Raw genomic sequence first — 27,972 nt, 5'->3', positions numbered from 1 at the left:
CACAGCAGTCAAATATGTTGCCAGGTGTCTTGTAACACTAAGCAGTGTGTGTGTGTACTAGTGCCTGGCCCGGATTGGTTCAGCCATAATGGCAAGTCCCGCGAGAGTTTCCAGAGCATCTGTTACCCTGGAAACCAAGCTTAGCAACAGCTGCTGCGTCAAAGCGTGCGGATATATTCAGCTTTTCTATTATTTCTAGTTTATTTTAACCATTTATTTTCATAATGGGTCATGATTACTACGAGACGCTGGAAATAAACAGAAATGCAACAGACGCAGACATCAAAAAGGCGTAAGTTTCTGTTAAACTAGCTTACTAACTATTAGCTTACGTTAAGTTAGCCTACCCAATAGACTTTAAGACTTAAAACATGAGGCGTTTGTGTTCATTGTCACAATTTGTCCTATTTATCTAATTAGATATCGACGTCTTGCTTTGAAGTTTCACCCGAGCAGCAACAGAGGACCTGGAAGCAGCGAGAAGTTCAGTCAGCTGGGTGAAGCTTATGATGTGCTGAGCGACCGTGAGTACAGCAGGGAGGTTTGTTTTACCGTAAATACTAGATCAGTAGTGCCATTCAACTATAGGCAAATCAACTCACAAGTAAAATTGATCAAAACTTTTGAAATTGGTGTAATAACTAACTTATCTGCTCTTATGTCTCATGATAAACTAATTATTAATAAATGCTAAAAACTGTATAACATGTTTTGCTGCTATTATAAGGCTTGAATAAAGGAAAACTTGTTTTATTAACAGGTAAACTGTATCTGACCAATATGTGAATAGTAATAATGATGTAAAGTGTGCATGTACTTTATCTGTTAAGAGGCTAGAGCAGTGGTTCTCAACCTGTTTCTTTAAGGGGCACATATTTTTATTATTATATTATCTTTAATGCAAAACAATAACAACTCATTGCAGCTGATAAACTGTGCAATTGACCTAAATAGTGAAAGCAAAAACTGCAGTTAAATTTGTGCAAAATGAGCAATTTGGGTGAATTTTGAGCAGATTTTCTCTTAATATTGCATCAGAGATAAATTATCCAGATGTTTGGACTTTTCATGTGATTCTCTGCAGCAAGTTTTTTTTAAATTTCAACAATCATACATAACTAATAGGTTTCAGCAAATTTAGTGTGTTCTTTTCCCTGAAGCTTAGCTCTCTGTTTTAACTGCATACATTTCTAATGCAGGACAAGGCTGTTTCGTAGAGAGGGAAGAATCTTCACCATGCCCTTATCCTGTTCTGTTATTTTAGAGTTAAGGTTTTGCATAATAATCACAATTCTAAAAAATAACACTTTCATTTAGCATTCTCTCTAACAGAAATTAATAAAATGCTGAGATAAATGCTGTACATTAAAGCTTGAGACTCATGACCCTTAGGAACCAGTTGGCTCAAGGACAGATACATTTTTATTTGAAATCAACATCAGAATGAATCTATACAGTGGCACACTTTTTATTTTTATTTTTATTTACTGCCTGGAGATTGGCAGCATGCGTCTATAACAATCCTGTATACCTATGTTCTTTCTGACAGCTCGGAAGAAGGCAACCTATGACAAGTTTGGTGAGGAGGGTCTAAAAGGAGGTATCCCACCTGAGTTTGGCAGCAGTGGTGCTTGGTCATCTAAATATGTCTACCACGGGAACCCAGACAAAACATTCAGACAGTTTTTTGGAGGCAACAACCCATTTGCAGGTGGGAAAAACAGACCATACATTACGCTTAATGTGCATTTCATAATAATTACATTAACTTTATTTTATTTCTCTACTAGACTTCTACACAAATGATGCACCGCTTCAGTTCGGTAGCCTGCAACCAGGAGTGGTGAAGACACAAGACTCTCACATAGAGAGAGACCTTCATCTGTCCCTGGATGATCTCTTCCATGGATGCACAAAAAAGATTAAGATATCTCGCAGGGTAAGATAAACTGTATGTAGGATAACTATCTCTGATCAAACATCTTATTCATACATTCATAAATTTCTGCCTCATTTGTTGAACAGGTTATGAATGAGGATGGATACACATCCAGTATCAGAGACAAGCTCCTGACTATAGATGTGAGGCCTGGGTGGAAAGAATGCACGAGAATAACTTTCCCCAAAGAGGGAGATCAGGTAAAAAAAAAAAAAACATACATCACCATTTACTCTTGAGATTTATGACAGCAGCAGTAATACTCACTGACAAGTCATCCATATGCTGTCATTCTGTAAAAGAGATTTGCTGGTCTACTTTCCCTTCTTCCTCTGAGTGATTGCTGCCTCTATGAGAATGGTCAGAAAAGGAGCTGACAACTTGTGATTAGAAATGGTTTCTCTAGTTTGTTTAAAGGTTCAGCGTGCAGGATTTAGGGGGATGTATTGGCAGAAAAGAAAGAAAGAAAAAGGAAAGAAAGAAAGAAAGAAAGGAAGAAAGGAAGAAAGAAAAAAGAAACCATTTTTTTACTAGTCCGTTGAGGGGAAATTCAATTTTTCAAGTGGAATATGATATACTAAGTGTTTTTCTTTTACTAAATAATCACCTGAAAATGAGAATCGTTTTATCTTTATTACTTTAGAATGAGCCGTTTATGTCTACATAGGGAGCAGGTCCTCATTCGCAGAGTCTGCCATGTTGCACCATCTTGTGTCTGCAGTAGTCCACAGCAGAAAAAACAAACTCTGGCTCTATATTAGGGATGTAACGATATGGAAAATTTGATATCTCGATTATAGTGACCAAATTATCACGGTAAACGATAATATTGCGATATTTTTTTATGCGCTGTAAAATGTCCAAAAAATAGATACATTGAAATAACTTCACTAAATCTTGTAACTTCCTTATCATACTAAAATGTTAACAGCCAAAATCTTATATTAACATGAAACTTTCACATTAAAGGGGCAAGGGATTGGCACAGCAACAGAAAATTTTATTCTAAATGAACAAAATATGTAAACACATTACAGGAGCAAAGCTTATTTGTCTGGTGCATTTTAACAGTCAGCAAAACATATAAACAATTTATATATTAATTATTTATTTATTAGCACGATAGGAAAAATATATATAAAACAAAACAATGCAAGAGTAGAACAAAAGACATACAATATATAGAATAGATATCACAAATGTGCAGGAGAAACCAAAAAAACCCTAAGGGCTATGGTCATCATTACACAGAATAATTCACACATTAGAAGTGTGCATGTGAGTCAGAGGATTACCTGTATGAGAAAAGGAGTGCATGCTCTCGGTTAAACATTAACACGGCAGCGTTTTATGTTGTTTCCTTGAGCTTATGTCGAGAAAGCATAACTGGCCACACATGCGTAACACATGCTACACATTCACGCAGCATCTGCATCGCAAGACTTGAATGAGGCTGTTATTACATATCCTGATAATCCACCGCGATAATGCAATTAATTTAAACATAAACTGTAATTCTTACCGTGTAAAAATTAACTGAGATTTGCCGTTATATCTGTAATCGTTACATCCCTACTCTATATTGGGCAATTCGCATTTTCCTGTCAACCTAGTAAGCAGATTTTTAATGTTAAACTGCTTTATTTGTTGTTTTTATTTGTTTTAGTTTATTAGTTTTTAACACCTGATCCGTTTGTGTTAAGTAAAAGATCTCTGCGGATAATTTGCCTCCTGGTAAAAACTTCTTGAACAATGAATGCTGAAGGAATCATAACTGGGATTTCATGCTTGGCACGTGAGATGTTTCACTTGGTTGCAATCTTTAATCCTCACCGCTAGATGCAGCTAAATGCTACACACTGCTCCTGTGTGGTTAAGTTGTTTGGTTGAGGTTAGGATGAATTATTTTGGTTAAAAACAAGGTAAAGCTTTGGTAATTGTCGGCACTGTTCCTTTATTTCTTTCTCTCTTGCAAAATTTCTTACAAGACTGTGGGTTATGACCAGTTTGGCTTGTGTCACTGTCCCTGGTGCTGTTTTATCAAAAACACTTTGTCACCAAATAGAGCTGATTTTTTCAGCTGATGGGTCTACATTATTTACAGGACAGCAGAGGAGATACCCACACACAATGTAACTGGGCTAGAAAGCCACAAAAAGGTCCACAGGCTAAGATAAATGCAAAAACAGTCAGTTTATTAAAGACATCCATGCACAAAAAAAGGTGCTCAAAGTGCAAAAAAATAATAAAGAGTGAATAAAAACAGCAGCGTTTCTGTCCTCTGAATCAGTGTTCTGATGATAGTCAAGGATTGAAATGTACCAGATTGCTGCTGTTTTTATTCCCTTTTTTTTAGCCCAGTTACATTTGTGTGCAGGTATCTCCTCTGCCATCCTTTCTTGTTTGTCTATCTATTCTATACCTATATATACCTATACCTATATCTATTCTAAGTCAAACCGTTGTGTTGCCCTAAGCAGACAGTTTCACAGCGGCCCTAAGACTTCATTATATATAACTACAGCTTTTGGTGTGCTATAAGCTTTTGAGGAAAGTCACAAATCATGCATACTGACCAACATGTCAGTATGCATGATTTGTGATAAGAAGCACAAAACCTATTCCTAAAGCAATTGTTAGTCTGTTTTTGTGCAGGATCTGAAGTATGTACATTTTTAACGACACTACAATAGTGCAGTGTTGTGCAAATTCATGTAAGATCATCATAAACTTAAAGAACAATGAGAATAGTAACATTTGTAGGCATCTCTAATGGAGAAGGGTACATTTTTTAGCAAGTCCGAATGTATCATTTTGTATTAGATCTCTACATTCCACTCCTTTAAAAATATTCTCCAATTCATTTTAAAATTCTGTTTGATTAATAAGTGTTCATGAAACATGACTTTAAACTTGCTGAAGCTGTTGACCACAGACTGTAGGACTGGCCAGTTTTGAATCAGGTAAAGGCATCAGAAAGTAATGCAAGAATATGAACTGTAATAATATTTTTAGGAAATTCTCAAAGTGCATCTAATAACTCAGTTTCCAGTGGATCTGCTGCAGTGCCACCAGTAGGTGGCCTCAGCTGATATCTCTAAAGTGCTCACACGTACTTATATGAATAAAACCACATAGTAAGTTTTGCTTTATATGATTTGGTCAGTTTTGTTCAAAACAAAGTATGTGTACCAAGCTGTTCTTCAAGAAACTGTGCATGGCAACAACTATCACTAAGCCATGTTTTAGGGAGAGAGCCTAATCCTGCTGTATTTTACCTTTAGGGACCAAACAACATCCCTGCAGATATTGTGTTCATAGTGCGACAGAAGAGTCATCCTCTGTTTGTGAGACAACACAATGACCTGATCTACAAGGCCCGGATCACTCTGGAGATGGTGAGTCATGAATAATATTTTTTATTATTAGTCATACTTAAAGATTTGGTTGAAGTAGAATAAACACTGAACCTTTCCCACAGGCCTTGACTGGGTTCTCTGTGGATGTGGACACACTAGATGGCAGGCTACTCAGTATTCCCATCAATGACATTGTGCAGTGAGTGGAATAATACATACCTAAATATCATTCATGTATAATGTATTATCCTGTTATCCTATTAATTTGACATTCATCTGAGATACTTTAATATCTGAATGAATTATTTAAACACACAGGTAGAGATGATCATAAGAAATTCAAGCACTTTATATAAACAGTACACTTAAAGAAGGACATTTCTAGCAGGATATGTTTTGACTTTGTGCATCATTTGCATTAATTACCATTTTCCTGTCTCTGATTTGTTTGTCACAACACATCAGCCCTGCGTACAACAAAGTGGTGACTGGAGAGGGAATGCCGCTGTCCCAGGATCCCTCCCACAGAGGAAACCTTATCGTTACTTTTGACATCCAGTTTCCCGAGAAGCTCTCCGCTGAGAGCAAGCATCTCATCAAACAAGCTCTAGCTTTTAAATATTGATCACATGCTAATACATGTGTTGCTACCCTCTGACTGATGATTAATGTGGTTATGAGAGAGAGAGAGAGAGAGAGAGAGAGCAGTATCAACACAGTTTAAATAACTTTCTGAGCTGTAATATAGTCTAGGAGGTAACAAAATGTAAGGAAATTTGTAAACAGCACCAGTGTGCCACAGCATCAGCCTTCTGACAGACAATAATGGTTACAGTATAGTTGTGCAGTTGTGATTCGCTGCCATCATGGCTCGTTTCAGCTGCTCGTATGTCACAAACATCACCACATTCCAGGAGCCCAGGCGTAAGAAAGATGGCATGAACCTGAGGAGCAAAAAAAACAGAAAAACTACACCATTGTTTAAAATCTGTCTACAATTATACTGAAAGCTGTTTTCTACCTTTAGTTTACGCCCTGTTTCTCTCCTCCCCCTCCGTTGTAAAGGTTTGATTTATATCCTCATTCATCCTTTCAGTATTGTCCACACAGTCAGTGCTTACCCCTTATAAAAGGCAAGTGGTCCCTCTTTGGTCATCATGGCAGCAGCACACTTGAGGACACTGCTGTACTGGCTAAGAGCAGCGTTCATGTATCTTGTCTTGACCACATCAACTGGAGAAGCGATCACTGTTGTGCATAGCCCTGCACCGAAGGCTGATACGAAGTGGCAGGGCAGATTATCTGTGGAGTGCGGGCTGAAAGTTACTTCTCCAGAGAGAACAACACTGGGGCATTATGTCACTCCACTCCATCATATTGCAGTGCAGACATTGTTTTACCTGTCAGCGGCGTGGACCTAAGGAGTGTATCCTTGATGAAATCGTACGTCACCAGTTCAGTGCAGTTAACAATTGCATTCCGTGCAATGTTTGGAGCTGTACCTGAGTGACAAGGTGATATAAAGATTTATCATTAGAGAAAGGGCATTGTGCTTTAATACCTAAATAATCCTCTTAAACTCAAGCTACTGTACCTTTCCACAGACCATGAATGCCTTCTTCTTTTGCAATGGTCTTGTAAGCATTAACAGTGCTGCAATAGCGCCTGACACACCCAGGGGACCTGGCCTGTGCCTGGAAGCGAACTTTCACCACATCTGTAGGCTGAGCAAAAGCAACCGCCATGGCACCAGTGGTACATCCTGCAAGCAGCCGGCTGCCAATACCAACATCTGAACCAGATAGGAGGGAGTTGTCAGCCTAAATGTTGCAGGACTCCTTTAGCTATTATTGGAATACATTCAGAGATACTTACGCTCAGAGCCTTTAGTGTAAAACTGTTTTACAGAGTCGTAGAGACCAATGCGGACAGAGGCAAAGCTCATTTGCCTCTGGAGTCCTGCCACTAGTCCACTGTAAAGGCTCCTGGGCCCCTCTGTACGCACCATGGTGGTGATGGTGCCAAACACTCCACGATACTTCACTGCATACTCTTTCCCTGCAGCTACAGGAGCTCTGGCCTCTCCTTGTATCTTTGCAAGATAAAAGGTGGGGACGAGAGACTTTTACATTCAGTATGTTCACATATCTCTACATACAATATCAGCATTTGATATGTTGATGAGAAGTCAAATCACGCTTGTGTACCTGCAGTCGCACTTTGGCTGTGTCCAGGGGAAAGGTGACCAGGTCAGCTATGCAGCCTGCAGTTCCCGCTCCTACAAACTTAACAGCTGCTGATGGAGGCACGTCTGCAGGTCCAAATCCAACCATTTTCCAGAATTTTTTCAATCAGTATAAGGATTGAGAAGTGGCTTATTAATGTGCACAGGAAAAGAAGCTCCTCCAAAATCTGAAAAAGATAGACCCCAAAGAACATCCAAATGTTGTGTATTTTTTGGAACATTGCTTCAGCTGTTGGGGGTTCATTTAACACCTCCATTTAGCAAGGAGACATCCTAAAGTAGAAGCTTTAGTGATGCTTAATGAAAGACAGCTGTTCAGAACATGCTGTTCAGAGAGGGAAATGCTTGGCTCACATGGGCTTAAAATGCCTTGCAAAGTCAATAGCACAAATAACTTGTCTTATTTTACACTTCATTTTGTAGTCTGAATTTTGCTTAATGATTCTTACCTTTAATGGAGCAGTCTAGGAAAGAAACTTTAGAGATCAGGATTCTCTAAAGGTGTCCCTCTGGCTGAATTTTTTCCCAGCTATAAATTGGTGTCTTTGTTTTTCCATAGAAGATTTTTCAGAAGTTATGAGCCTTAAAATCATACTCCAAATCCTGGAAAAGACAGAAATAAGATCAAAAAAACGATAGCAGGGGAACAGTTAGAACAAAGGTAAAAGTATGCCAAAAAAAAGGTCCTAAATTTTACCGTGATTTGATTTGTGGAAGTATAAAAATGCCTGGTAAAATGCCTCTCCAAGTGACAATTGCCAAATGAATCAGTGAATGGACAGGATGCAGCAGTGTGGAGACGAGAGCCGTCGCTTTAAATACTGTCCTTGTTACATCATGGCATGGCATGTGTTACTGATGAGCCCCACCCCTAGGGCCCCACCTCTACTACATCCATATGGGCTGCCTGCTGGTCAATGAAAGACTATAAACCTGTCTGTGAGACAGATAGCCTGGGGTTGTATTTATCTGATATGTGTCTTGGAGCATGTTTTGTCTCTGTCTTCTTGACTTCACTATGAAACCTCCTCTATGCTGTGTCCTCAGACCACCAGCGTCAAAACAAACATTAAAAGGCAGACAAACAAACTCAGTGTAATCAGAGTTGAATATTTTGTAAAAATAAAATGTTGCATTGAAAAATTGGATTTATTAACTTGCTAAAAACTAATTGAAGTCAGTTATCTGTTATCTGGAGGTCTATATATAGCATTATAGTACACAAAGTACAGGCTTGCAGAGTAAATGCTGAGTCATGCTGAAAATCCAGAAACACAGAATGTTGCCCACCAAATTAGATCCGTATGTTCAGACCCTCGGCATCTCACCACAGCTTTCTGTTAAAAGGTGATTCATGACCTGAGGTGAGGAGTAAATGAAGATGGCACACAGCACAAATGAAACATTTTGAGGTTCGCCTTAACAAAAAAAAAAAAAAAAGCATTTTCAGGATGAGTATCCGTTTGGAATGATGCAGCTGCAGCTCTATCAAATCATAGTACAACATGTGAACATTAACTCTGCAAAGGTTGATTCTGATAAAGTGAAGCAGAACAATATTAGAGAGGTTTTAGTACAGAAAATTCAGTTGAGCTCTCCAAAATTGTACCATGTTTGCATGTGATTTTTGTCATTAACAATCCTATATCTTTCATTTTTTGTTTCTGTAAATCCCTACTGATGTTTAGGATATACACATACAACTGTCCGTTTAGTTTTTTTTTCCTGTATTTCCCACTCCAAACTGACCAATACATGCCTACTACATTTGAAACTATTCTGAGTTTCTGTTCTGAGCTTTGGAGGCCCGTATCTCCGTGAGGGCTTGGTCGATTCGAGTGACTGACACTTCGTTTGATTCGTTAGAGCCAATAGAATGGCGCTATACCCACCAAATGATGGGCAGCACTGTAAGCCAATCAGAGTCAGCAGAACGCGTTGTGGGGCGAGGTCAGCTGCTGTGAGTGGTCATTGTTATGCTTCCCCCGGAACCTCCGGCCGGCAAGTTTTTCCGCCCGGATTCATTTCAATGATGGACAACATTACAGTAAACGGGAATGAAGTGTGATTTGACGGCAGAATGCGCTTTTCACGGCAAAAACAACAAGGTAAGAGAGATATTATAAATATATTTTGACGAAAAGATTTCTGTTGTTCTTTGGCCTCTAGCTCTCTGATGCTTTGGGGTAGTGTGCTTTGGCGCATATGTGTGGAAACAGCAGAGTCGTGTGGTCGAGGTAGAGCCTGAAATATACAGAGTGGGTTGGGATATCAGTGCTGTATGGAGTTGGATTTGTTGTTGTTTATTTAGTTGTTGTTTGAGCTGTGTTTGGGGCATGTAAAAAGGGTTTTTACAGCCTTCTAGCCCAGGTTCTGCTGTTTAATTTGATGTGCAACATCACTATGTTCTTCGTGATCAGTGTATTGTTTCACACTGTGCTTGCAAAGTCGCTCTCAAAGTTGGGGGACTTTCGGGCTTAACAGATGGGGGAAATACACCCCTTAAGAACAAAGTCAGTTTACGGTAAAATTAAAAATGGAAATAAGCATGTGTGCAGGATGATGATGATGCCTAAATAAATAAATGGGTCGAGAAGCCAACTTTGTTGTTATGGCACAGTAATTCAAATCTGGTTAAGGGGCAGCTTGCCTCAGTAGTGACTCTGCCTGGAGCAAGAAACCCTGACTCAAACTAAAATTAATTAAAATCCCAACCCAAACCTATTATTGGGTTATCTAGAAGATTTAAGCCTTGTAGCCTGTCCTTCAGGTTAATAGTCTTTATTTTAGGGTGTCTTGTTAAAATGAACACATAGATCACTATTATCCTGTAACAAAAATTATATAATTTACCCTAAAACCTCTCTTTCTGGTGGAATAAATCTCAAGAATGCAGCAGAATAAATGTCACAATTTACTAGAGCATAGCCGTTCATTACATGTGTTGAGAGGATGCAACTTTCCCCATCTTACCAATACTGTGCTACATGTGAGGTGGGCTATATGTTTGTTACTTGGGCTATGTAGTCCATCTTTTGGTGTCTACTGTCTTTACCAAATCAGAAGGTCAGGAAGTTTATATTTTCATCAAGTATAAATGGAATTCAATATTTGATCATTTGAGAACAATTTCTTTTACTGAACCATTCTGGACAAACTTGGATCATAATCTAAATCATCAAAGTATAAGAGGTGAGGTAAACAGTCACACTCACCAAAATGCTTTAGTTGGTATACACTACTGATTTCTACCACAATGGAACTTACTGTAAATATTGAATACTTTCCCACTTAAACCTCCACTTTCTGTCAACAATTATCTTATCAGTTTCTCCATTTCAGTCACTCTATAATCTAATAACACTAAACTGTATTCCAGCTAACAAAAGTGCAGTCAATTCAATAACAGACTATGATTAATAAAGGACTTTCTTTATTCATTTTGGCATCATTTGTCACTGTGCACGACATATTTATCACTTATTGACCAGCAATAAATCATGCTATTTACAATAAACAGGACATTGATTTACCTATAAACCCTTCCACGTGCACAAACAAGGTAAACATGTTAAACAATCCACAATACAACAAGCAACAAAAGGACAATAGAAGTGGTCACTATTTAGGTCTGTGTTGCCAGACAAAAAACCCTGAACAACAAATACAATCATGTTGCAACATTATTCATTATCTCACAGTTCATCCTTGTAAACACAGAAATCCATCTTTAAAACCATGTAACAGCCAGCTGATTAAGGTTTAAGTACATATGTTGGAAAGAGATAAAACATTCAGAAACCTTCTGGAATTACAATTTCACATCCATCTTTTTCACCTGAGAAAGCATCTTTGTAATGGAGGCACCATTACAACGTCTCCTTGCACTTGAGTCCTTGTTTCGGTCTGGTATTGCAACGATGCCCTCAGAATCTGTGTTTATTCAGGAAGTTGAAGAGCTACAGCTTCCTGCCATGAGTCTTTTTTACATTCCTTTCCAACCCTGGGTCACCACTGCATCGTGGTGAAGGTTAGGCTGTTGTGTCCATGCGGCTCTGTCTGAAGAAGCAGTGTGACAAGGTGAGGTCAAAACGGTGACTCCCAGTACTGTTGTGTTCTGGTCATACCTCTTTTAATTTGTTCATACGTCACAAACATCACAATGTTCCATGACCCCAGTCGCAGGAAAGAAGGCATGAACCTAAAGGAGACAAAGGAAAGAAAAGTAAGGAAGTGTCCCAAACAGGTTGTTGTTTGGTTCAGTGTTGTGTTGGCAGGTTTTTTTTTACCCTTTATAGAAGGCTGTGGGTCCTTCCTTTCTCATCATGGTGAGAGCACAGTTGATAGCGCTCCTGTACTGGCCCTCTGTCGAATTCATGAACCGTGTTTTGACTACGTCCACGGGGGAAGCCACTACTGTTGTGCAGAAGCCTGCACCAAAGGCAGCAGTGAAGTGGCACGGTAGGTTGTCTATAGGAGAACAGAAGGTGAGTCACATCCTTTCACAATGTTGGTATTTGGCTGAGTAAGAAATTGGAATAATATCTACAATAATTTGTTTGCTTTTTCACCTCACCTGTCATTAGGTCATACTTGAGGATGAGTTCTTTGATTATGTCATAGGTCACCAGCTCTGCACAGTTTACAATGGCATTACGGGTGATGTTGGGCATACAACCTAAAAGAAAAGAGATGACAGTTGCTTCAAAACCAGTGGAGGGATTTTTTTAATGGTAACACATATTATGCACTATTAAAATGTTTGAAGTAACATGGCAGGTACCTTTCCAGAGGCCTCGCATTCCCTCATCCCTGGCAATTGTCTTGTAGGCATCTAGGGTGCTGTTGTATCTCCTCCCACCATCAGCCAGTCGTACCTGGGCTTGGAAACGCACCTTCACCACATCTGTTGGTTGTGCAAAAGCCACAGCCATGGCTCCAGTGGTGCAGCCCGCCATGAGCCGAGTAACAACCCCAGCACCTGTGCAGCATATGACGATTAGTGGAACCGAAACCACACTGTTCCTTTTAACACAATTATGCTCGGGTTATGCAACTCACTCTCAGTGCCCCGAGTGTAGAATTGCTTCATGGAGTCATAGAGGCCAATTCGGACAGAGGCAAAGCTCATCTGCCTCTGGAGTCCTGCCACCAGTCCGCTGTACAGACTCCTGGGCCCCTCTGTGCGCACCATGGTGGTGATGGTGCCGAACACCCCACGATACTTCATTTCTCTGACCCCTTCAACTTTCTGAGACTCTCCCTGAATCTGGACAATAGGTTGACATGAAATGATTGTTAGGAGACATAAAGTGGAACAAAATCTATAGTTAAAATGTGTAAAGCCTCCTGCTTCTCACTTGTAGTCTGACTTTGGCGGTATCCAGTGGAAAGGTGACAAGGTCAGCAATGCAGGCCGCCGTGCCTGCTCCGAAGAACTTAACTGTCGCAGAGGGCACCACGTCTTTGGGTTTCATGCCAACCATTTCTATACCTGGGCTGATGATATAAATGGAAAGATCTGCCCTTAATGCTATTTGACTGGGACCTACATTTACGTCAAACCACACACTCCACTGAAAGTCAATACTCAGCTCAAGACAGACACACACAGAATATATGTTAATGTGTTCTCTCTTTTATCATTTTAACTTGCTCTGATTATACCGAACTACTGAGTGAACTAAATATGTGACATTTTCATGCCAAACATTGTGGATACCTGTGTGAGGATGGAGGAAAGCTTCAAGTTTTCTCAAGAAGCACACTCGTCTTTGGAAGCGGTTCTGTTGTGGAGACACCCTGGGCCATAAACTCTGTTTGAAGTGAGTCAGCCAGCATACCACCACTCACTGCAAAAACAAGCTTTTATCACTTGTGTGTCATCACGGGAAATTAGCGCTGTTGGTTTCATGCATTTCATTAATAGTTTTATAGTTATGATAACTGAGCGACACATTATACTTCAGTTCAGAAGTACAAGAAACAACAACAATAATAATAATATTTTAAATATTTGAATAATTATCCTAGTTTTTATTGATAAATTAAAAGTAAAAATAAATAAAAATTATATTTCATATTTATAATATGTACCACTTAATATCAAGTGACATAGGCTGAAAATGCATCCTTTTAAAAACAATCAGTCATCCTCATGTAGAGGTTTACCTATGTTGTTTTCCAGGAAAGTTTTAATCCAGCACAGTGTAAAGAATATATAATCCTTCAGGCAGTTAGTCCCTTCAGTGTCCACATCTCATGCTGTGTGCTCTCTGTTGAAGAAGAAAGAGAAGCTGCTGAATTTATAGGCACCTTTTGCACATGACCGCAGGGCAGCCTGACACGCAACACACACCTGTTATGTATATCTCCTGTTTACCAGTCTATGAGACACAGACGGATATTTGAGCACTTGTTGATCTGCTCCTAATAGTGTTGTTATGGTAGCCTGGTGTGGACTAACACTATGAGGACACGAACACTGGGAATATTTTCAGGTTGATTCACACCTAATTCCACAGTAAAACTTGCTGACAATGACATAAATATATTCAAATTATAAACCCTGAGCTTGGAGTTTACATAACATTTCACACTCGGACATGTGGGGACACCAGCTCATATTACTACAATGAGGGGCATACTGCGTGTTTCTATTGGTTGATACATGCGGCCAATCAGGCAGAGAGGCCTGTCTGGATTCCCTAGATGTTTTCATGGGGTATTTGACTAGCTGACAAGAGCTCTGTGGTGGATAACTTTTGCCCTACATCCTTTTCTCAGCAGGGCCACCCCATGAGGAGGGAAAAAGCTTTCCGGGGCCCGGCCATTAGGGGGCACCCATGGACGCCAGCAATAATCAGTTTCATCCTCAATATAAGCAGTAATGCTGAATGATTAATTTTGAACCAAAATATTCACTACACCTATTAAAACAACAAAAAAAACACTGAATTTATTGTTGCTTTATTGAAATATAGCAGTGGGCAGCCGGAACGCATGTCCTGAGAAATTTACTGATTTAAATTAGGAGAGAAAGAGCATTTGCATGAGTTCATATGGGTAAGGAAGGTGTGAGGAGGGCCCATTCACTGGAGCTTAGTTATTTCTGTGGGTGGGTGTGTTTCTCAGTGTTATTGCCCCACAACAAATGCAAAACCAGTTGAGGAGTTTATGGAATCCCCTCATCCCTCCTCCCTGCAAGTAATAAAGTTACAAGATGTTCCAAGAAAAAGGACCCGCCATGCTTCTCAGCCAATCCATATGGTGAACGCGGGTGGGTGGATGCACATAGCATCTGTATGTAATCATTTAAGCCATTAGCGTCTGTTCAGGCAAACTAGCAGCACCCAAAGAGAAGAGCTCATGCTGACTGTAAAGTGTTAGAGAGGGCAGACACTTTGTCAGTGGAGTGTTGGAGTCCTCAGTGTGCATGCTGCTACACATGTGACTTTCCATAGCAGCTCCAGGTCAGAGCCCCCAGCAAGCATGCATCATGTCATGCGGTTGACTGTGCAAAACTCCTCTCCTCATATCTAAGGTTTCACCGTCTACCGCATGTGCCAAGATGTTTTTCTATTCCCAAAAGTGCACTGCTAGTTCCTTACATTGTGACATGCACACCTGTGTTTTCCCTGCATAGCCTACAGCTGCTTCATCTGTTGGTCTCAACACTGCATGTGTCTGAGTACTTCAGTAATAAGTAGTCATTACTGTGTACAGATACAATTCATTTCATATTTCATGTGACAAGTTTCCCAACATCCCTGAAGTTGTTTTTGTAAACAAGGCTGAGGAAAAGTCCTGCCTCTGCAAATGACAGCACCTTTGACGTATTTTCCTCTATTTACTGTGTTTCCAACCACTGAAGTGGCCTTAAGTTGCATGTGAACGTTAAGAGAGGACCTAATGTGGGTTGCTGGTTGTGATTTTGGCTCCACTAGCATGAGGTGGCTTTTAGATGCATATTGTAGCGTACCTGTTTTTGTTTTTTAATATTTACCATATCTACTTTTTGAATTAGTTATTTTTTAGTTATTTTAATGGTTAGTTTTATTGTTATTTTTATCATCATTGTTATTATCATTATTATTAGTAGTATTAGTAGTAGTAGTAATGTTCTTTTTGAATTAATTATACAACAGAGATGTATTAAAGGTAAACTTATCTGTGCTACATTTAAATATTTTGGTAATATAAAAGGAAAATGTAATTACACTGTGTCCACAGTGCACAGGTGACAAAGAATTTAAAGGTACTGATACATTTTGAAAATCTAGTTTGCAAGCCAAAGATGTGACATGACTGAAGTTACAATTTCGAAAAGCTCTGTTTTGTTCTCTAGGCTGGCAAATTAAATCACCTTGTTTCATGAGCCCCGCAGGTAGTGAGATGAAAGGATTACCATAGCATAGATGTCAGGTCGTCAACCAGCAATGCTTTGTCATGTCCCTTTGGTATAACATCAACGCCAAAGGCATCTTGTAGTGTCTTTATGAGACTCAGCTAACTGCGGTGTAAACCCATTCATAGTAAAGTATTGACCCTGAGAGCAACCAACGTTTAAAGAGTGAGGAAGTCCACATCAGTGGTAGAGCCAAACCAACACAGAATTTCACCCAAGAGACTAAAGTTCGCGTCCCAGGTGAAACCAAAAGTCAGTGTGGTTTAAACATAACATAACAAAACTTGTTATGTTATGTAACAAATGTACTTATTTTAACCCTAAACATGTGGTGGTTTTGTTGGTTTAATCTAAACGCAGCTGCATCACTACACTAACCCATGTCAAAGTGTGTTTCAGCTGTGAGTGACATAGATTTGCTAAAAGGTGCCCTGTGTGTCACTATCACTCATCAAGGGCCAAGAAAAAACGTCAGTTTTTGAGGACCTTGGAATGAGAACGGTTTGGTGTGTGCTGTGTGATTTTGCCCAGGAAAGTCACCACAGACACCCTGATGGTAAATGCGTTGGTTTTATATCAATGGGCCACTGGCTCAATCACCAATGTGTTACCTCAACTGGCTTAAGTTGTGACTAAACAGACATGCATTTAAATTAAAAACTTTGATATTGTTACTTTAAACCTTAAAACCAGCACCCTCAGGAATGACTCTGAAGAAGTTGTTTCTCACCATCTGCTTTCTTGACCCATCGCTAAAAACAGGTTCTTGAGAACACTTTGTGAATAACCTTTGAGCACAGTGAGGCCAGTAAACAACTCTTGATCCAGCTTCAACCAGTCCACAGTGACCTCGCCAACAGCCTTTTGAAGATGAAACTGAGCAGGCAGGCCCCCCTCACCACTCCGTCCTCCTGCAAAGTGAATACCACGAACTATGAACGTCACTGTGAAACAGCTAATCTCCATTACACTATAAATAAAGACCATTACACTATAAATAAAGTCAGACTGGGTCACTGAAAGGTTAGTGGAACACAAATATAACCTGTTTTCTTCATTCACAAAACCATTTGCTGACTTCTGTCTTAACTTAATTCCAACTAATTATTAGGTAAAGAATAAAGGAAAGGACTGACAATTCATCCCCATGGCTTTGACTGTTGTTTTTAATCTTAAACTGATTTTTTTTTTAACTTGCTACCAGTATAAGTAAAAATCCCATCCATTTGTATCATTGTCAAGCTTTTTGGGTCTTAAATCAACCTCATCAAGAGTTTTTGGAATTCATTTAGACGATCACAGCACATACAGTATGAAGAGATTTTCACTTAGACAACAAATGGCCCCACATAGCAGGAACAGCTCAGCTGTTTGCTGTTTTTTTATATTTAGGTTCTACTAGCATTGTTGGTCTCACAGCAGAGTTTTTATTTCAGTTTTCATTGGAGGAAACAAACAATGGATAAGCTCACTTTGTCTGTGGTTCCCAGACACAGTTAAGTCAATAGGCTACATTTAACCCTCGAATGTTTCAAGATCTTCTGTGGAATCCAAAAAATATTCAGATGTGACTGAAATCAAAGATTAAACAGTCAGGATGGAAGGTAATGGAGTCTGATATATACGTCCCTTTTGTCAGAACGGGTTGTTTATAAGCCAAGGCTATAGTAGGCTATGAATACAAAGCTACATCAAGAATTAAACAGCCGATAGTTAAAACACACAAAGTCACTGAAATGATACCAACATATATAAGAAAATTGGATCTACATCATTATAAAGATGTTGATATTCTAGAATTTTTTTAAAAAAATTATCAAAATAATAAACAAAAAAGAAACATTTCTCAATCAAATTTTAAAGAGGAAAAATGCAAAAAATAAAAATAAAACACTTCTTTTTGGGCTGAGGTGAATGTCAAAGTGTCCTCGAGCACATGTCCATGAAGTGGTCTGGTCACACATGATCCACCATCTAAAAGTGTTCCATGAGGTACAGGCCAAATGTTTCACATATGAATACATTGTTTAATGCACTCTGTTGGCAACAACAGGAACATCCATCTGCTCAGATGCTTAGACAGACAGGCTCTGTATTGGTTTGAGCTGAGCTGCAAAAAATAATTTTTAAATGTATAACTTGGTACCAACAATAAAAATTGTTCAAAAAGAAAGCTTAAACGGATAGTTCAGATTTTTTAAAGTGCGGGTTGTATGGTGTACTTATCCATAGACAATATATTACAAACAGAAAATGTCAGTCTGCACGCCCCCAGTTTAGAGAAGCAGGCTTGAGTCCGACAAAACGTCAGCAACAAAATGTAATTTAGCAACCTAAAAAAATAAGTCCCACCTGAAAAAAAAAAATACACATGTTTAAGTGTGTGCTATTTTGAGAATATTTTCACTGCTTTACCTTTCTGTCAGACAGAGATTTCCAACTGGAAAATTAAGCTGTTATATTACTCTCTTCAAACTCCACTAAGAAAAACAGTGATTTAACATCGCTGAACACTGGAGCAGCTGGTCTACCGCTGCCTTGATCAGTTATTTGTTTGTGTTAATGTGTGACTTTGGCATTTAAAAGGGTTAGTTTGGATTCATCAAAGTCACACAATAACACTAACAAACTAACTAATCGAAGCAGGAGTAGATGAGCAGCTCCCGTGTTCAGCAAGCTAAAATTACTGTTTTCCTCAATGGAGGCTGGTGCCTTTGACAAGAGCATTCAAGGGGAACTGAAGCTGTGATGGCTTCTGAATTGATGAATATGCTCTCAATATAGCATGCACTAAACGCATTTTTTTTTTTATTTTTTATTTGCAACTTTTTTTTTGCTGGCTACTGCCGACTCCCATCCACAGCAGTACATTGCTTAGCTTCCATGTCGGACACTAACCTACTTTTCCCAACTGTGAGCGTGCAGACTGACATCTACTGTTATTAATACACTGACTATGAATAGGTACCTTACACAACCCCACTTCAAAAAATCCCTTTAAGGTTAAAAGAGGGGAGGATTTCCCTGGTTTGAATTTTATTACACTGCAGGATAGCATGGAAGAAGGTATCCCAATTGGCCAAGAGTCTTGATAGCTTGTTTGTCTGTATATACTTTTTTTCTGTTCATAGTTAGTTCAGAAGTGTGATTGTTGCTGGTTTAGTTGAATAACACCAAGCTGAGAGGGTGTACCCTCAAAGATTTGACACTATGTTGGTGCTTACTGAGTAAGATGAGTTTCACCTGAGTCTAACCTTTGTTCGCTGAAGGCATCTTTGTCCCTTTGTACCAAGTTTAAGGAAAAAGTGTGAACATCTGTTTGTTCACCTTCACCTCTTCATGTCCTCTCTTTTGCCTCTCACTATGACATTATCAAGTCTGCAACCGTAGACGAGCAGCTGTCGCAACACTCTTTATGTAACCCAATTAACAAGTCTCTCAAATGTCTCCCATTAAATAACAGCGACACATTACAGGGCTGACACTGCAACTTTAGTGTTCATTTAGTGCATTTCTCAGTGATCATAACCACACAGTAACACCTGCATATTTTTTCTTATCATTATCATTAATTATTGAAATTACTATTCTTGAATATTCCTCAAAAGGTCACCAGCAGCAAACACCCTCATCTGCATTGTACTAACATTATTTTATGCACATACTGACAGCTATTTTCAAGGGGCTCTCCTTGTGAGAAACATGATTTTTAAAAGCAGAACTCGTAGAAATCAATGCAGCAGGGGCCAAGATATCCTGACTTTTTGCACCCCAACATGGGTCTAGCTCTAAAAACTACATTTTCTGTGATCCGACTCAATAGTGTCTTTAATGAGACCCTCTCTCCCTGGTAAATACCCACATCTTTCAAATGCAGCACCTGTAGTTTGCAACAAATGCCCTTGCTTTTTAAAAGCATAGTGTATGAATACAAGCTGAGATAACCCTGTGGACATCCTATGATATGACCAGTTATTTTTCTGACTTGTTAAAGTTCTCCCAGAGCCACAGAGAACCCTCCAAGTGTGTCCCTTTAAATAAATTGTCTCAGTTGTGTTGGTATATTGGTTGGTATAGTGCATTGCTGCCACCCTGTGTTCAATATTGTGAAACTGTGCTGTTACTTTTATGTTTATGTTACTTTTTATTAATCTCTCTATATTACAGTGGAATATTACAGCATCTGTTGAAAAATTATCTTCAGCTGGAGTAATGTGAAATATATTTTGATGTCTGTGCAGGTTTTCCTTACAAACAATCGTAACACCAGCTGACTCTTCGTTAAATAATTTGCTTTGATGTCTAACTGCAAGTAAATAACGTTGTTATTAATTTACGTAGAATATTTATAGTTTTACTTAATCGTGAGACCTGTGAGAAGTTTGGATTTTAGAAGACATAGCATGTGTTATGTGGTATCGTCAAAAGGTGGCAGCAATGCTCTGAGAGGTCTACGCCAAGCTACCAGTAAAGAAAACCGTAGAAGAAGAGTCCGACCCAAAATAATCACAGCCGCAGCAGAAGAAGAGCGCTAACAGTTAGCTTGTCGGAAAAACGTATCTCAGCGCTAGCGTTAGCTAGAATTTATCCAATGCCTGGCTAGCATCGGTGCAGGTGTCGAAGAACATCATATGCAGCGAAACAGAGGGGAGGTCGCATTAAAGAATTCCTGACAGAGACCGACCCAGCTCTCGACAACATGGAGAAACAGTTGCATTTAAACCTGTTAGCCTCCAGACCTCCTATGGCAGGTGGTTTTCAGTCCAGCTCCAAGATGAAAATGGGGTGAGTTAGTTAGCATCTTAATTGCATCCTGTCACTGTGCTGACAGGCTAACGGTACATTTGATTTGATCTGAATCACACCACTTGCTCTCTGTTACATTATGTCGTATCGTTATAGTTTAAGGACAAGTCTATTGAACCGATGACGTTAGCTAGTTAAGCTAGTTGTTGCTAGCAGAGTTTTGACCAGCAGTGGTGGATTAGCGTTATACGCCGAGTATAACATGACCATTTTTGATTTACTAAGTAGATGTAGAATACAGCCTGCGCATTATATGTATATATTATTTAGGTCAAACTTAGTTAAATGTGGAAGTCCACTGACATTAGCTTATATCAGGGTTAGAATGAGCATTCACGACACACTATAGCAGCACTGATGGACCCTGGGGGCCACCTTAGTGCCCTTATGTCCGAAAAACGCAGCAAAACTACACTCTTGGATGCTCCTAAGGTAGAAAAATAATAGAATAAGTGGCTTCTTGGATGCCCTAACAGTGGAAAACGCGATGATATGTCCTTTAGGGTGCCCTCACAGTGAAGAAAAAGTGATTGTCATTTAGAGCAGTGGTTCCTAAGCAGGGGTCCAGGGACCCACAGGGGTCTTTGAGGGAGTCCCAGGGAGTCTCCAGACAAATGATTAATATTTTATTTTTACTTTTTAATTCACTGGAGATGTGAGCCCAGTGTCACGTAAAATCATAACAGAGACTATTCTGACCGTAGGTTTCACACTTTCCACTGTTACCTCCTCAACTGTAGATTACAGCTTATTATTCTGGTTTTAATAATATCTAACAACCCAGATCTATTCAGATGGAGATACCTGTAGTAACATCTTATCAAATTGGGATTTGGGAGTTAATGTGTATCAATTTAGGGGACCTTGACACAAAAAAGTTTGAGAACCACTGCTCTAGGACTCCCTTAAATAGAGAAAATAAATAAATAAAATAAAATGACTTCTAGGGTACCCCTCAAGAAGAGGAAATCAGGATGAAGGGCCCTCTAGGGTGGTCTTGAAATTCAGAAAACACGATGCAGAACTTTGTGCATGCTGGTGCACATTTGTTTTTTCAGCCCTGCCCCTCAGACAGCCTGAGTCCACCACTGAAAAGTAGTGTCTTTGACACTTTGACAGTGTTGTATATTTGGGGTTTGAATAAAACAGCATCCAAGCCCTCTCAAGTATGTGCAAAGAATTTAAACAACACTAAAATGCAAACCCTAAAACATTGCTCTTAATAAAGTAAGCTGTGTCTGTTTTTCTGCCAGTTAAAAAGCCAGCAGCCAGAGCTTTAGAATTGTTAAATATTTATAAAACATTACAATTTATTGCTTGTGTTACATTTAGATCCCTGTGTCATAATCTGTGGGCCATTTTTTCTCTTAAATGTTCCAGCGTTTGACCTTGTGAAAAAGCTGTAGTATCAGAGAACCAGTTTATCTTCTTCATGGTAACACATTCAGAGATTTGTGTTTTTAATAATCCTGCTGCAATATGGGATTAGTTTACATTTTGCTTATCTTTTTTTTTTTTCTTTTGAAATACAGACCCGGACGGAAGAGAGATTTCTCCCCCCTGCCCTGGAGTCAGTACTTTGAAACCATAGAAGATGTTGAGGTGGAGAATGAAAATGGCAAAGATATATCCTCACCTGCTGCTTGTGTTTGTCAGGAGAAAATTAGCCATGAATTGTGACACTTCGGTGTGTCAATCACCCAGAGCATTCAAATCCAACTAGGTCATTCAGATTTAGCGACCTGTGTGCTTTCTAACTTCAACGTAGGAGAGAACATCGGAAATAACCAGTTTATAAAGTAAATCTTTTATTCATTATTATTCAGTCATGTATGCGTTTCCTTGACTACCTTGAACATCTTCAGAATTTACTGCAGTGGTGCCCATGGTCCTGTGCTGCTTCTGCTCCATGGGGGAGGCCATTCTGCGCTCTCCTGGGCAGTGTTTACTGTGAGCATGACAATTATTACACAAACTTAATAAGCTCTTAAAAATACACTGCTTAAAATGCACATTAACAAAATCTGGAACATTTATGAAGCTGTTCCTTTATTACAGTGTATATGCTGTACACTATCTGATTGAAATCATTTCTGCATGTGTCTTTGCAGGCCGTCATATGCAGCAGAATCAACTGCAGGGTGGTGGCTATGGACCTTCGAGCTCATGGTAAATATAGGTAGTCACACAGCACAACATTAGGAACTAGACATATTTTTTATAGATCAGGAAGCAGATCATGTTGGAGATTTTTTAGTTTGGTATGGTAATATTATAATTCCCCTTTGAATAATGCTTTGCAAAAATATATGCACATATAGATATCTTATGATTCTCTTGGTTTAAAAATATGCTGATCACTGCATCCCAATACTTTGTCTTATCTTAAGCATTCTGTAAAAGTGTAGTATACCCTTATTAACATTTGTTTGTTTGTTTCTAGTTTTGCTTGATATTGCAGTGATATAAATTGATGAAATAAAGTTGACACTTGATATTTTCTGCTATAGCAAAACAACTTAAGTCCTAAATCAGATTTTACTGTTTAAATTGCTTCTCCTCTGCCACAAATTGTTAAGAAGTGACATTAGTGTGTCAAATTATCTTGATCACATCCCTGCCCACCTGTGATTTGAAGCCACCTCTCCCCCTACATCATCTAGAAGGTCATTCTTTGCATATTCATGTGCTTAGATGGAACAAATGGGGAAATTTGCTCCTCTCTCATTATCTGCAGGCGACACCAAAGTGAAAAATCCTGATGATCTCTCTGCAGACACGATGGCCAAGTAAGTTTTTTTGTGTGCAGTTAAAACAGACACTGGAATTTGTGATAACCACACATGCGCTGACTTAAGCAGCTTAGCCTTGCACTCCTTGTACTCCTTGAGTACAGAGTCAGGCACACAGTCAGCTTTGATCTCTATGGCCTTCCACATTCATAAAGGCGAGGAATGTTTGGTGCATCCTTTCACAGTTCAGTCCAGGAGAGAGAGGATTATTTGAGTCTTTGGTGTTTACATTTTGACTGCTGACTGTGCTTTAAAATAAAAAAGGTTAAATTGTTAAATACATTCTTGAGGTTGCTGACTGTACACTCAGACACATGATAAAAATGTAACAAGGTTTACAGGTTTCCCTTGCTTCTTCTTTCACAAGGGATATTGGCAAAGTGGTGGAGGTGCTCTATGGAGAGAGCCCACCTCCGATCATGATTATTGGACACAGCATGGGCGGGGCCATCGCTGTTCATACAGCCGCCGCCAATCATATACCATCCCTGCTTGGCCTCTGTGTCATTGATGTTGTAGAAGGTATGTGCTTGCTAAGATAAGATATTTTTCAGTTTATGATGCTTAGTTGACCTAACAGCAGGTTGATTTTAACACATCTTTAAATAAGCAGTGAATTCATATGTTTAATATTCATAATGGAATCAAATTAAGTGAGCTCACTATAGTATCACTGCGCGTAATGATGATAAATAATTGTTGTGAATTGCATTCAGGTACAGCAATGGATGCTCTGAACAGTATGCAGAATTTCCTCAGAAGTCGGCCAAAGACCTTTAAATCCCTGGAGAATGCCATTGAGTGGAGGTAAACATCAAATAATTTACTGCTACATCTTTGACGTGTGACTGGGGCCAAATTATTGTGTAAAGGAAGAGTATAGTTTTGGCCAAATTATGCTGTGTCATAAACATTATATACATCATTATTTACATATTAAATTACATTATATACAGTGTCATAAACATTATTTACTAAACTAATTGGAGCCTTGTTGAAAGCATTTCCTTTGTGCTGGACAACTTTCAGTGTCCGTTCTTAGAGTTTCGATTTCCAAGCTTGGTTGGCATCTAGAGTGCCAAGTGTCTGAAAATGTTCTTCTCCTTTGCTTTCAGTGTGAAGAGCGGCCAGATCCGAAATACGGAGTCTGCGAGAGTGTCAATGGGAGGCCAGGTGAAAAAGTATGTTTGCTTTTTGTCTCATTTGTTTGTCCTGTGTAGTTTTGCGGGTTTTATATGTACCGTAAGTCAATGTGATCTGTTCTGACTTTTACAGATGTGAGGAATCCACCAGCAGTCCAGGTGTGTCCAATAGCATTGAAGGTATTATAGAAGAGGAGGAGGATGAAGAGGCGGAAGAAGAATCCAACAAGAAAAGGATGAAGGAAGATGACCAAGAGGTTCCATCTCTCTAACTATTTGGCTTTTAATTTGTATGTGTATGTGTTTGCGGGAGGTGGCAGTGTTCCTAAAATGTTGATTTCTTCCATACAGACAAAAAAGGAAAGCATCTTCACCTGGCGAGTGGAGCTGTCAAAGACAGAAAAATACTGGGAGGGCTGGTTCAGAGGCCTGTCTGCCCTCTTTCTCACTTGCCCTGTGCCAAAACTGCTTCTGCTTGCAGGTTAGAGCTCTCACAGTGAACGCACATTATTATTTGGTGCTCCAAATACTCAAAAAGTGTGTGGATAGGCAATTTTGATGGAATTTTAGGGCAGTCACACTAGATTGGTTGAATACAAGTCATTTCATTTTTATTCCAAACTATTTTGCCATTGACTGCACAATTTCACCCCTGACTTAATCCATTGTACAGGAGTGGACAGGCTTGACAAAGACCTTACTATTGGACAGATGCAAGGTAGGAAGCACCAACTGAGATTTTATGCATAGTTTTCCTTTTTATTTCCACGTTTGAATGTTGAATATAAACCTAAAAAATATCCATAATCTCAATGTTTAACTACAGGGAAGTTCCAGATGCAGGTCCTCCCTCAGTGTGGTCACGCTGTCCATGAGGACGCACCTGAGAAAGTAAGGGCTGATTGCCTCAACGTACACTGTAGGCCGTATGTAATTATGGGAATAAAAACCTAGTGCAAACTTAGAGGTACTGTTGTTTGTACTGTCACCTTTTAATTCAGTTAGCATGTCTAATTTTGTTCAGTCATTTGATCCAGATTCAGTCTGTTGCTATTTTTTTAATTTAGTCCTCTGTCATCTGTTGCTAGGTAGCAGACGCTCTAGCAACATTTATGGTCCGTCACAAATTCACTGAGTTTAAGGAGGGATACCTGTGGTAAGTGAAATGTATACAACATATTGGATATATGTAACATAATATTAATAATTTTACATAGTTATAGTGTAGAATTACAGGAGACTGAAATGTTTAACAAACAAAAGAGAAATTACACCAAATGGTTGAACAGTAAAATTCCAAGATAATTTCAAGAACAAAGGGCCGCAATGTGAAAGCGATTAGATCACATTACGGTCTTTTTTTGTTGTTGTTGTTTAAAATAATCCACATTTTATGACTTTTTTTGTAACAATTTTGTTATCCTCTTTCCACAGCTAATTTCCAGTTATCAGTCTAAAGATAGCCAGCAGCCATAGAAGAAATGTTTCAAGATTCATTCATTCACATCCTCATACAATTTAACAGCAAAATAGGGAAAAATAAGATAAGCAATTATTATTATTATTATTATTATTATTATTATTATTACCATTATTAAGTTGCTTTTGTTATGTAGATACTTTGCCTCTCAGCTTTGCCTTATTTTTATTTTAAAACACTGGGATTTGATTGTACTCTTCCTTTACAGTAATTTTTTTATGTTATGTTTAAAGGGATACTATGCAGGAATTATGGCTTACTGTTTGTGAACACAACATTCAAACTTGGCCCCTCCTTCCTACACTTCACTTAAAGCTACAGTACTATTTTAGGAACATGGCATTTGTTGTGATGGAGAAGCCGATACTCTAGCATGCTAACTAAGCTCACTGCTAGCACCTACCTGTCCAGTAGAAAACCGTTAAACTTGGCATCGCTCGTCATCCCCATCCTGTCCTTCAGTGCTCATCAGTGACAGTGAAAGCCAACCCCAACATTCACTCTCATTTTGTCCTCTTGACTCCTCACTCTATTCGCGTTTTTTCTTGGCACAGTGATTCTTGTCCCGACCTCACCTGCACGTTCCTGTGGGCTCGGGGTTACACCACTGCTCAAAGATTGCAGTGAATCAACGTCCACAATGCAATACAGGCAGAGGGCATATAAAAACACCACCACCCACTTCTAGTTGGTCTTGAACAAACCCAAACAGAACCTGTGATTTATTTATTTTTTTGCAGTTTCCAGCAGTGATACACAATGAAAATCTGCGGACTTACGTGGAGTGTTTTTTTTTTTTCTTCTTTCCTTATAATGTGATAGACAATATTCACTTCAAAATCTAGTAGGTATCATCCGTGGGCATGGTTATAAGTGATGATTGAGAGTATTACTTTTGTATGATTCTACATTGTTTTTTATTTTTTAAGAAAATCCTGCATAGTATCCTTTTATTTATTCTTTTTTATTTTGAGTGATTGCATCATTGTTAATGTGTTTGTAATGTTTGAATTCCAACAATGATTAAAGATGGATGCAGCAGAAATGTCACCCATGCTTGTATATTTGGAATGTGTATTAAAAGGACATCATGATCATTTTAAATGTGGTAGTTATTTAACATGACATCATGAAACGAGAGATGAGAGATGTAACTGGTGTTTAGAATAAGTGACAAATGTATGAGTATTTGTCCTCGTATTCTATGATCTCGTCACACTCTTTACTTTTGTTAAAACTAACATTTGTAACACTTAAATAGTGTAACACACTTTGTAACTCCCAACATCACAGCGGACATTACCAAGGCATAAGGTGAAGGTTTCGGTAAAGGGGCCACAGCTGACGCACCAGAGTTTGGTGTAGGCAAACATGGAAGATCTACTGGCCCTTCAGTCTTTTTTGCGGCTCCACCCTACAGTTTAGGTGTTTGTTTTACATAAAATCTTATAAAATTCTGATGTTCAGTACACATTTGGATTCCTCAACATTGAACAGTTTACACATGACCAGACAGCGGCTGCTTTTAGTTCTGCACCAGTGACTCAGGCCTGGAGGTTGAAGACTATTTACTAGATTAAGGAAATGCTCTATTACAAAATAAGGTAACTGAATTAAAGAATATAAACTTTAGTTTTTAATTTAAAAAAAGAAAAGATAATTATGCAAAATCTCAAAGGGTGGTCGAACTGGTGGATACCATTTCTTTTATGATTATTCTTCATAAAATCAAGCAATGTTATAATGAACATTTAAAAACCACGACCTAGGGGGCGTCAGTAGCGTAGTGGATATTGCCGGCG

The 27,972-nt window shown here is 38.9% G+C and overlaps 4 protein-coding genes across 5 annotated transcripts; 2 read left to right on the top strand and 2 right to left on the bottom strand.

Annotated features, from left to right (window-relative positions):
• Positions 1-142: 142 nt before the first annotated feature.
• On the top strand, positions 143-5,923 carry dnajb13 (DnaJ heat shock protein family (Hsp40) member B13). Its single transcript, XM_033639693.2, has 8 exons — positions 143-292; positions 421-524; positions 1,550-1,711; positions 1,791-1,939; positions 2,026-2,139; positions 5,224-5,337; positions 5,421-5,497; positions 5,764-5,923. The coding sequence occupies exons 1-8, from the start codon at positions 225-227 to the stop codon at positions 5,921-5,923; spliced, it is 948 nt and encodes a 315-aa protein (XP_033495584.1). The 5' UTR covers positions 143-224.
• On the bottom strand, positions 5,338-8,326 carry LOC117265258 (dicarboxylate carrier UCP2-like). 2 transcript variants are annotated; one of them, XM_033639652.2, is made up of 8 exons: positions 8,241-8,326; positions 7,993-8,146; positions 7,506-7,710; positions 7,174-7,390; positions 6,893-7,090; positions 6,699-6,800; positions 6,420-6,600; positions 5,338-6,267 (listed from the first exon to the last, which is right to left on the bottom strand). In XM_033639652.2, exons 3-8 carry the CDS (start codon positions 7,629-7,631, stop codon positions 6,048-6,050), a joined length of 1,044 nt encoding a protein of 347 aa, XP_033495543.1. In that variant the 5' UTR covers positions 7,632-7,710; positions 7,993-8,146; positions 8,241-8,326; the 3' UTR covers positions 5,338-6,047. The 2 variants fall into 2 exon arrangements, with proteins under 2 accessions (XP_033495543.1, XP_033495552.1); XM_033639661.2 differs by having other exon boundaries at positions 5,630-6,242.
• Positions 8,327-10,959: 2,633 nt separating this feature from the next.
• Positions 10,960-13,873, bottom strand: LOC117262627 (dicarboxylate carrier UCP2-like). Its single transcript, XM_033635678.2, has 8 exons — positions 13,715-13,873; positions 13,266-13,395; positions 12,904-13,042; positions 12,605-12,812; positions 12,327-12,524; positions 12,120-12,221; positions 11,833-12,013; positions 10,960-11,744 (listed from the first exon to the last, which is right to left on the bottom strand). The coding sequence occupies exons 3-8, from the start codon at positions 13,027-13,029 to the stop codon at positions 11,630-11,632; spliced, it is 930 nt and encodes a 309-aa protein (XP_033491569.1). The 5' UTR covers positions 13,030-13,042; positions 13,266-13,395; positions 13,715-13,873; the 3' UTR covers positions 10,960-11,629.
• Positions 13,874-20,462: 6,589 nt separating this feature from the next.
• ppme1 (protein phosphatase methylesterase 1) lies at positions 20,463-27,274 on the top strand. Its single transcript, XM_078172256.1, has 14 exons — positions 20,463-20,735; positions 22,289-22,384; positions 22,616-22,706; positions 22,868-22,925; positions 23,494-23,545; positions 23,916-24,070; positions 24,265-24,355; positions 24,664-24,729; positions 24,824-24,947; positions 25,042-25,171; positions 25,364-25,408; positions 25,517-25,581; positions 25,779-25,846; positions 26,125-27,274. Exons 1-14 carry the CDS (start codon positions 20,650-20,652, stop codon positions 26,126-26,128), a joined length of 1,131 nt encoding a protein of 376 aa, XP_078028382.1. The 5' UTR covers positions 20,463-20,649; the 3' UTR covers positions 26,129-27,274.
• The last annotated feature ends 698 nt before the right edge of the window (positions 27,275-27,972 follow it).

Source organism: Epinephelus lanceolatus, chromosome 11, assembly GCF_041903045.1.
Source record: "Epinephelus lanceolatus isolate andai-2023 chromosome 11, ASM4190304v1, whole genome shotgun sequence".
Taxonomy (NCBI): Eukaryota; Metazoa; Chordata; class Actinopteri; order Perciformes; family Serranidae; genus Epinephelus; species Epinephelus lanceolatus.
The sequence above is the reverse complement of the archived record's forward strand: the minus strand, read 5'-3'. Positions and strand labels throughout refer to the sequence as shown.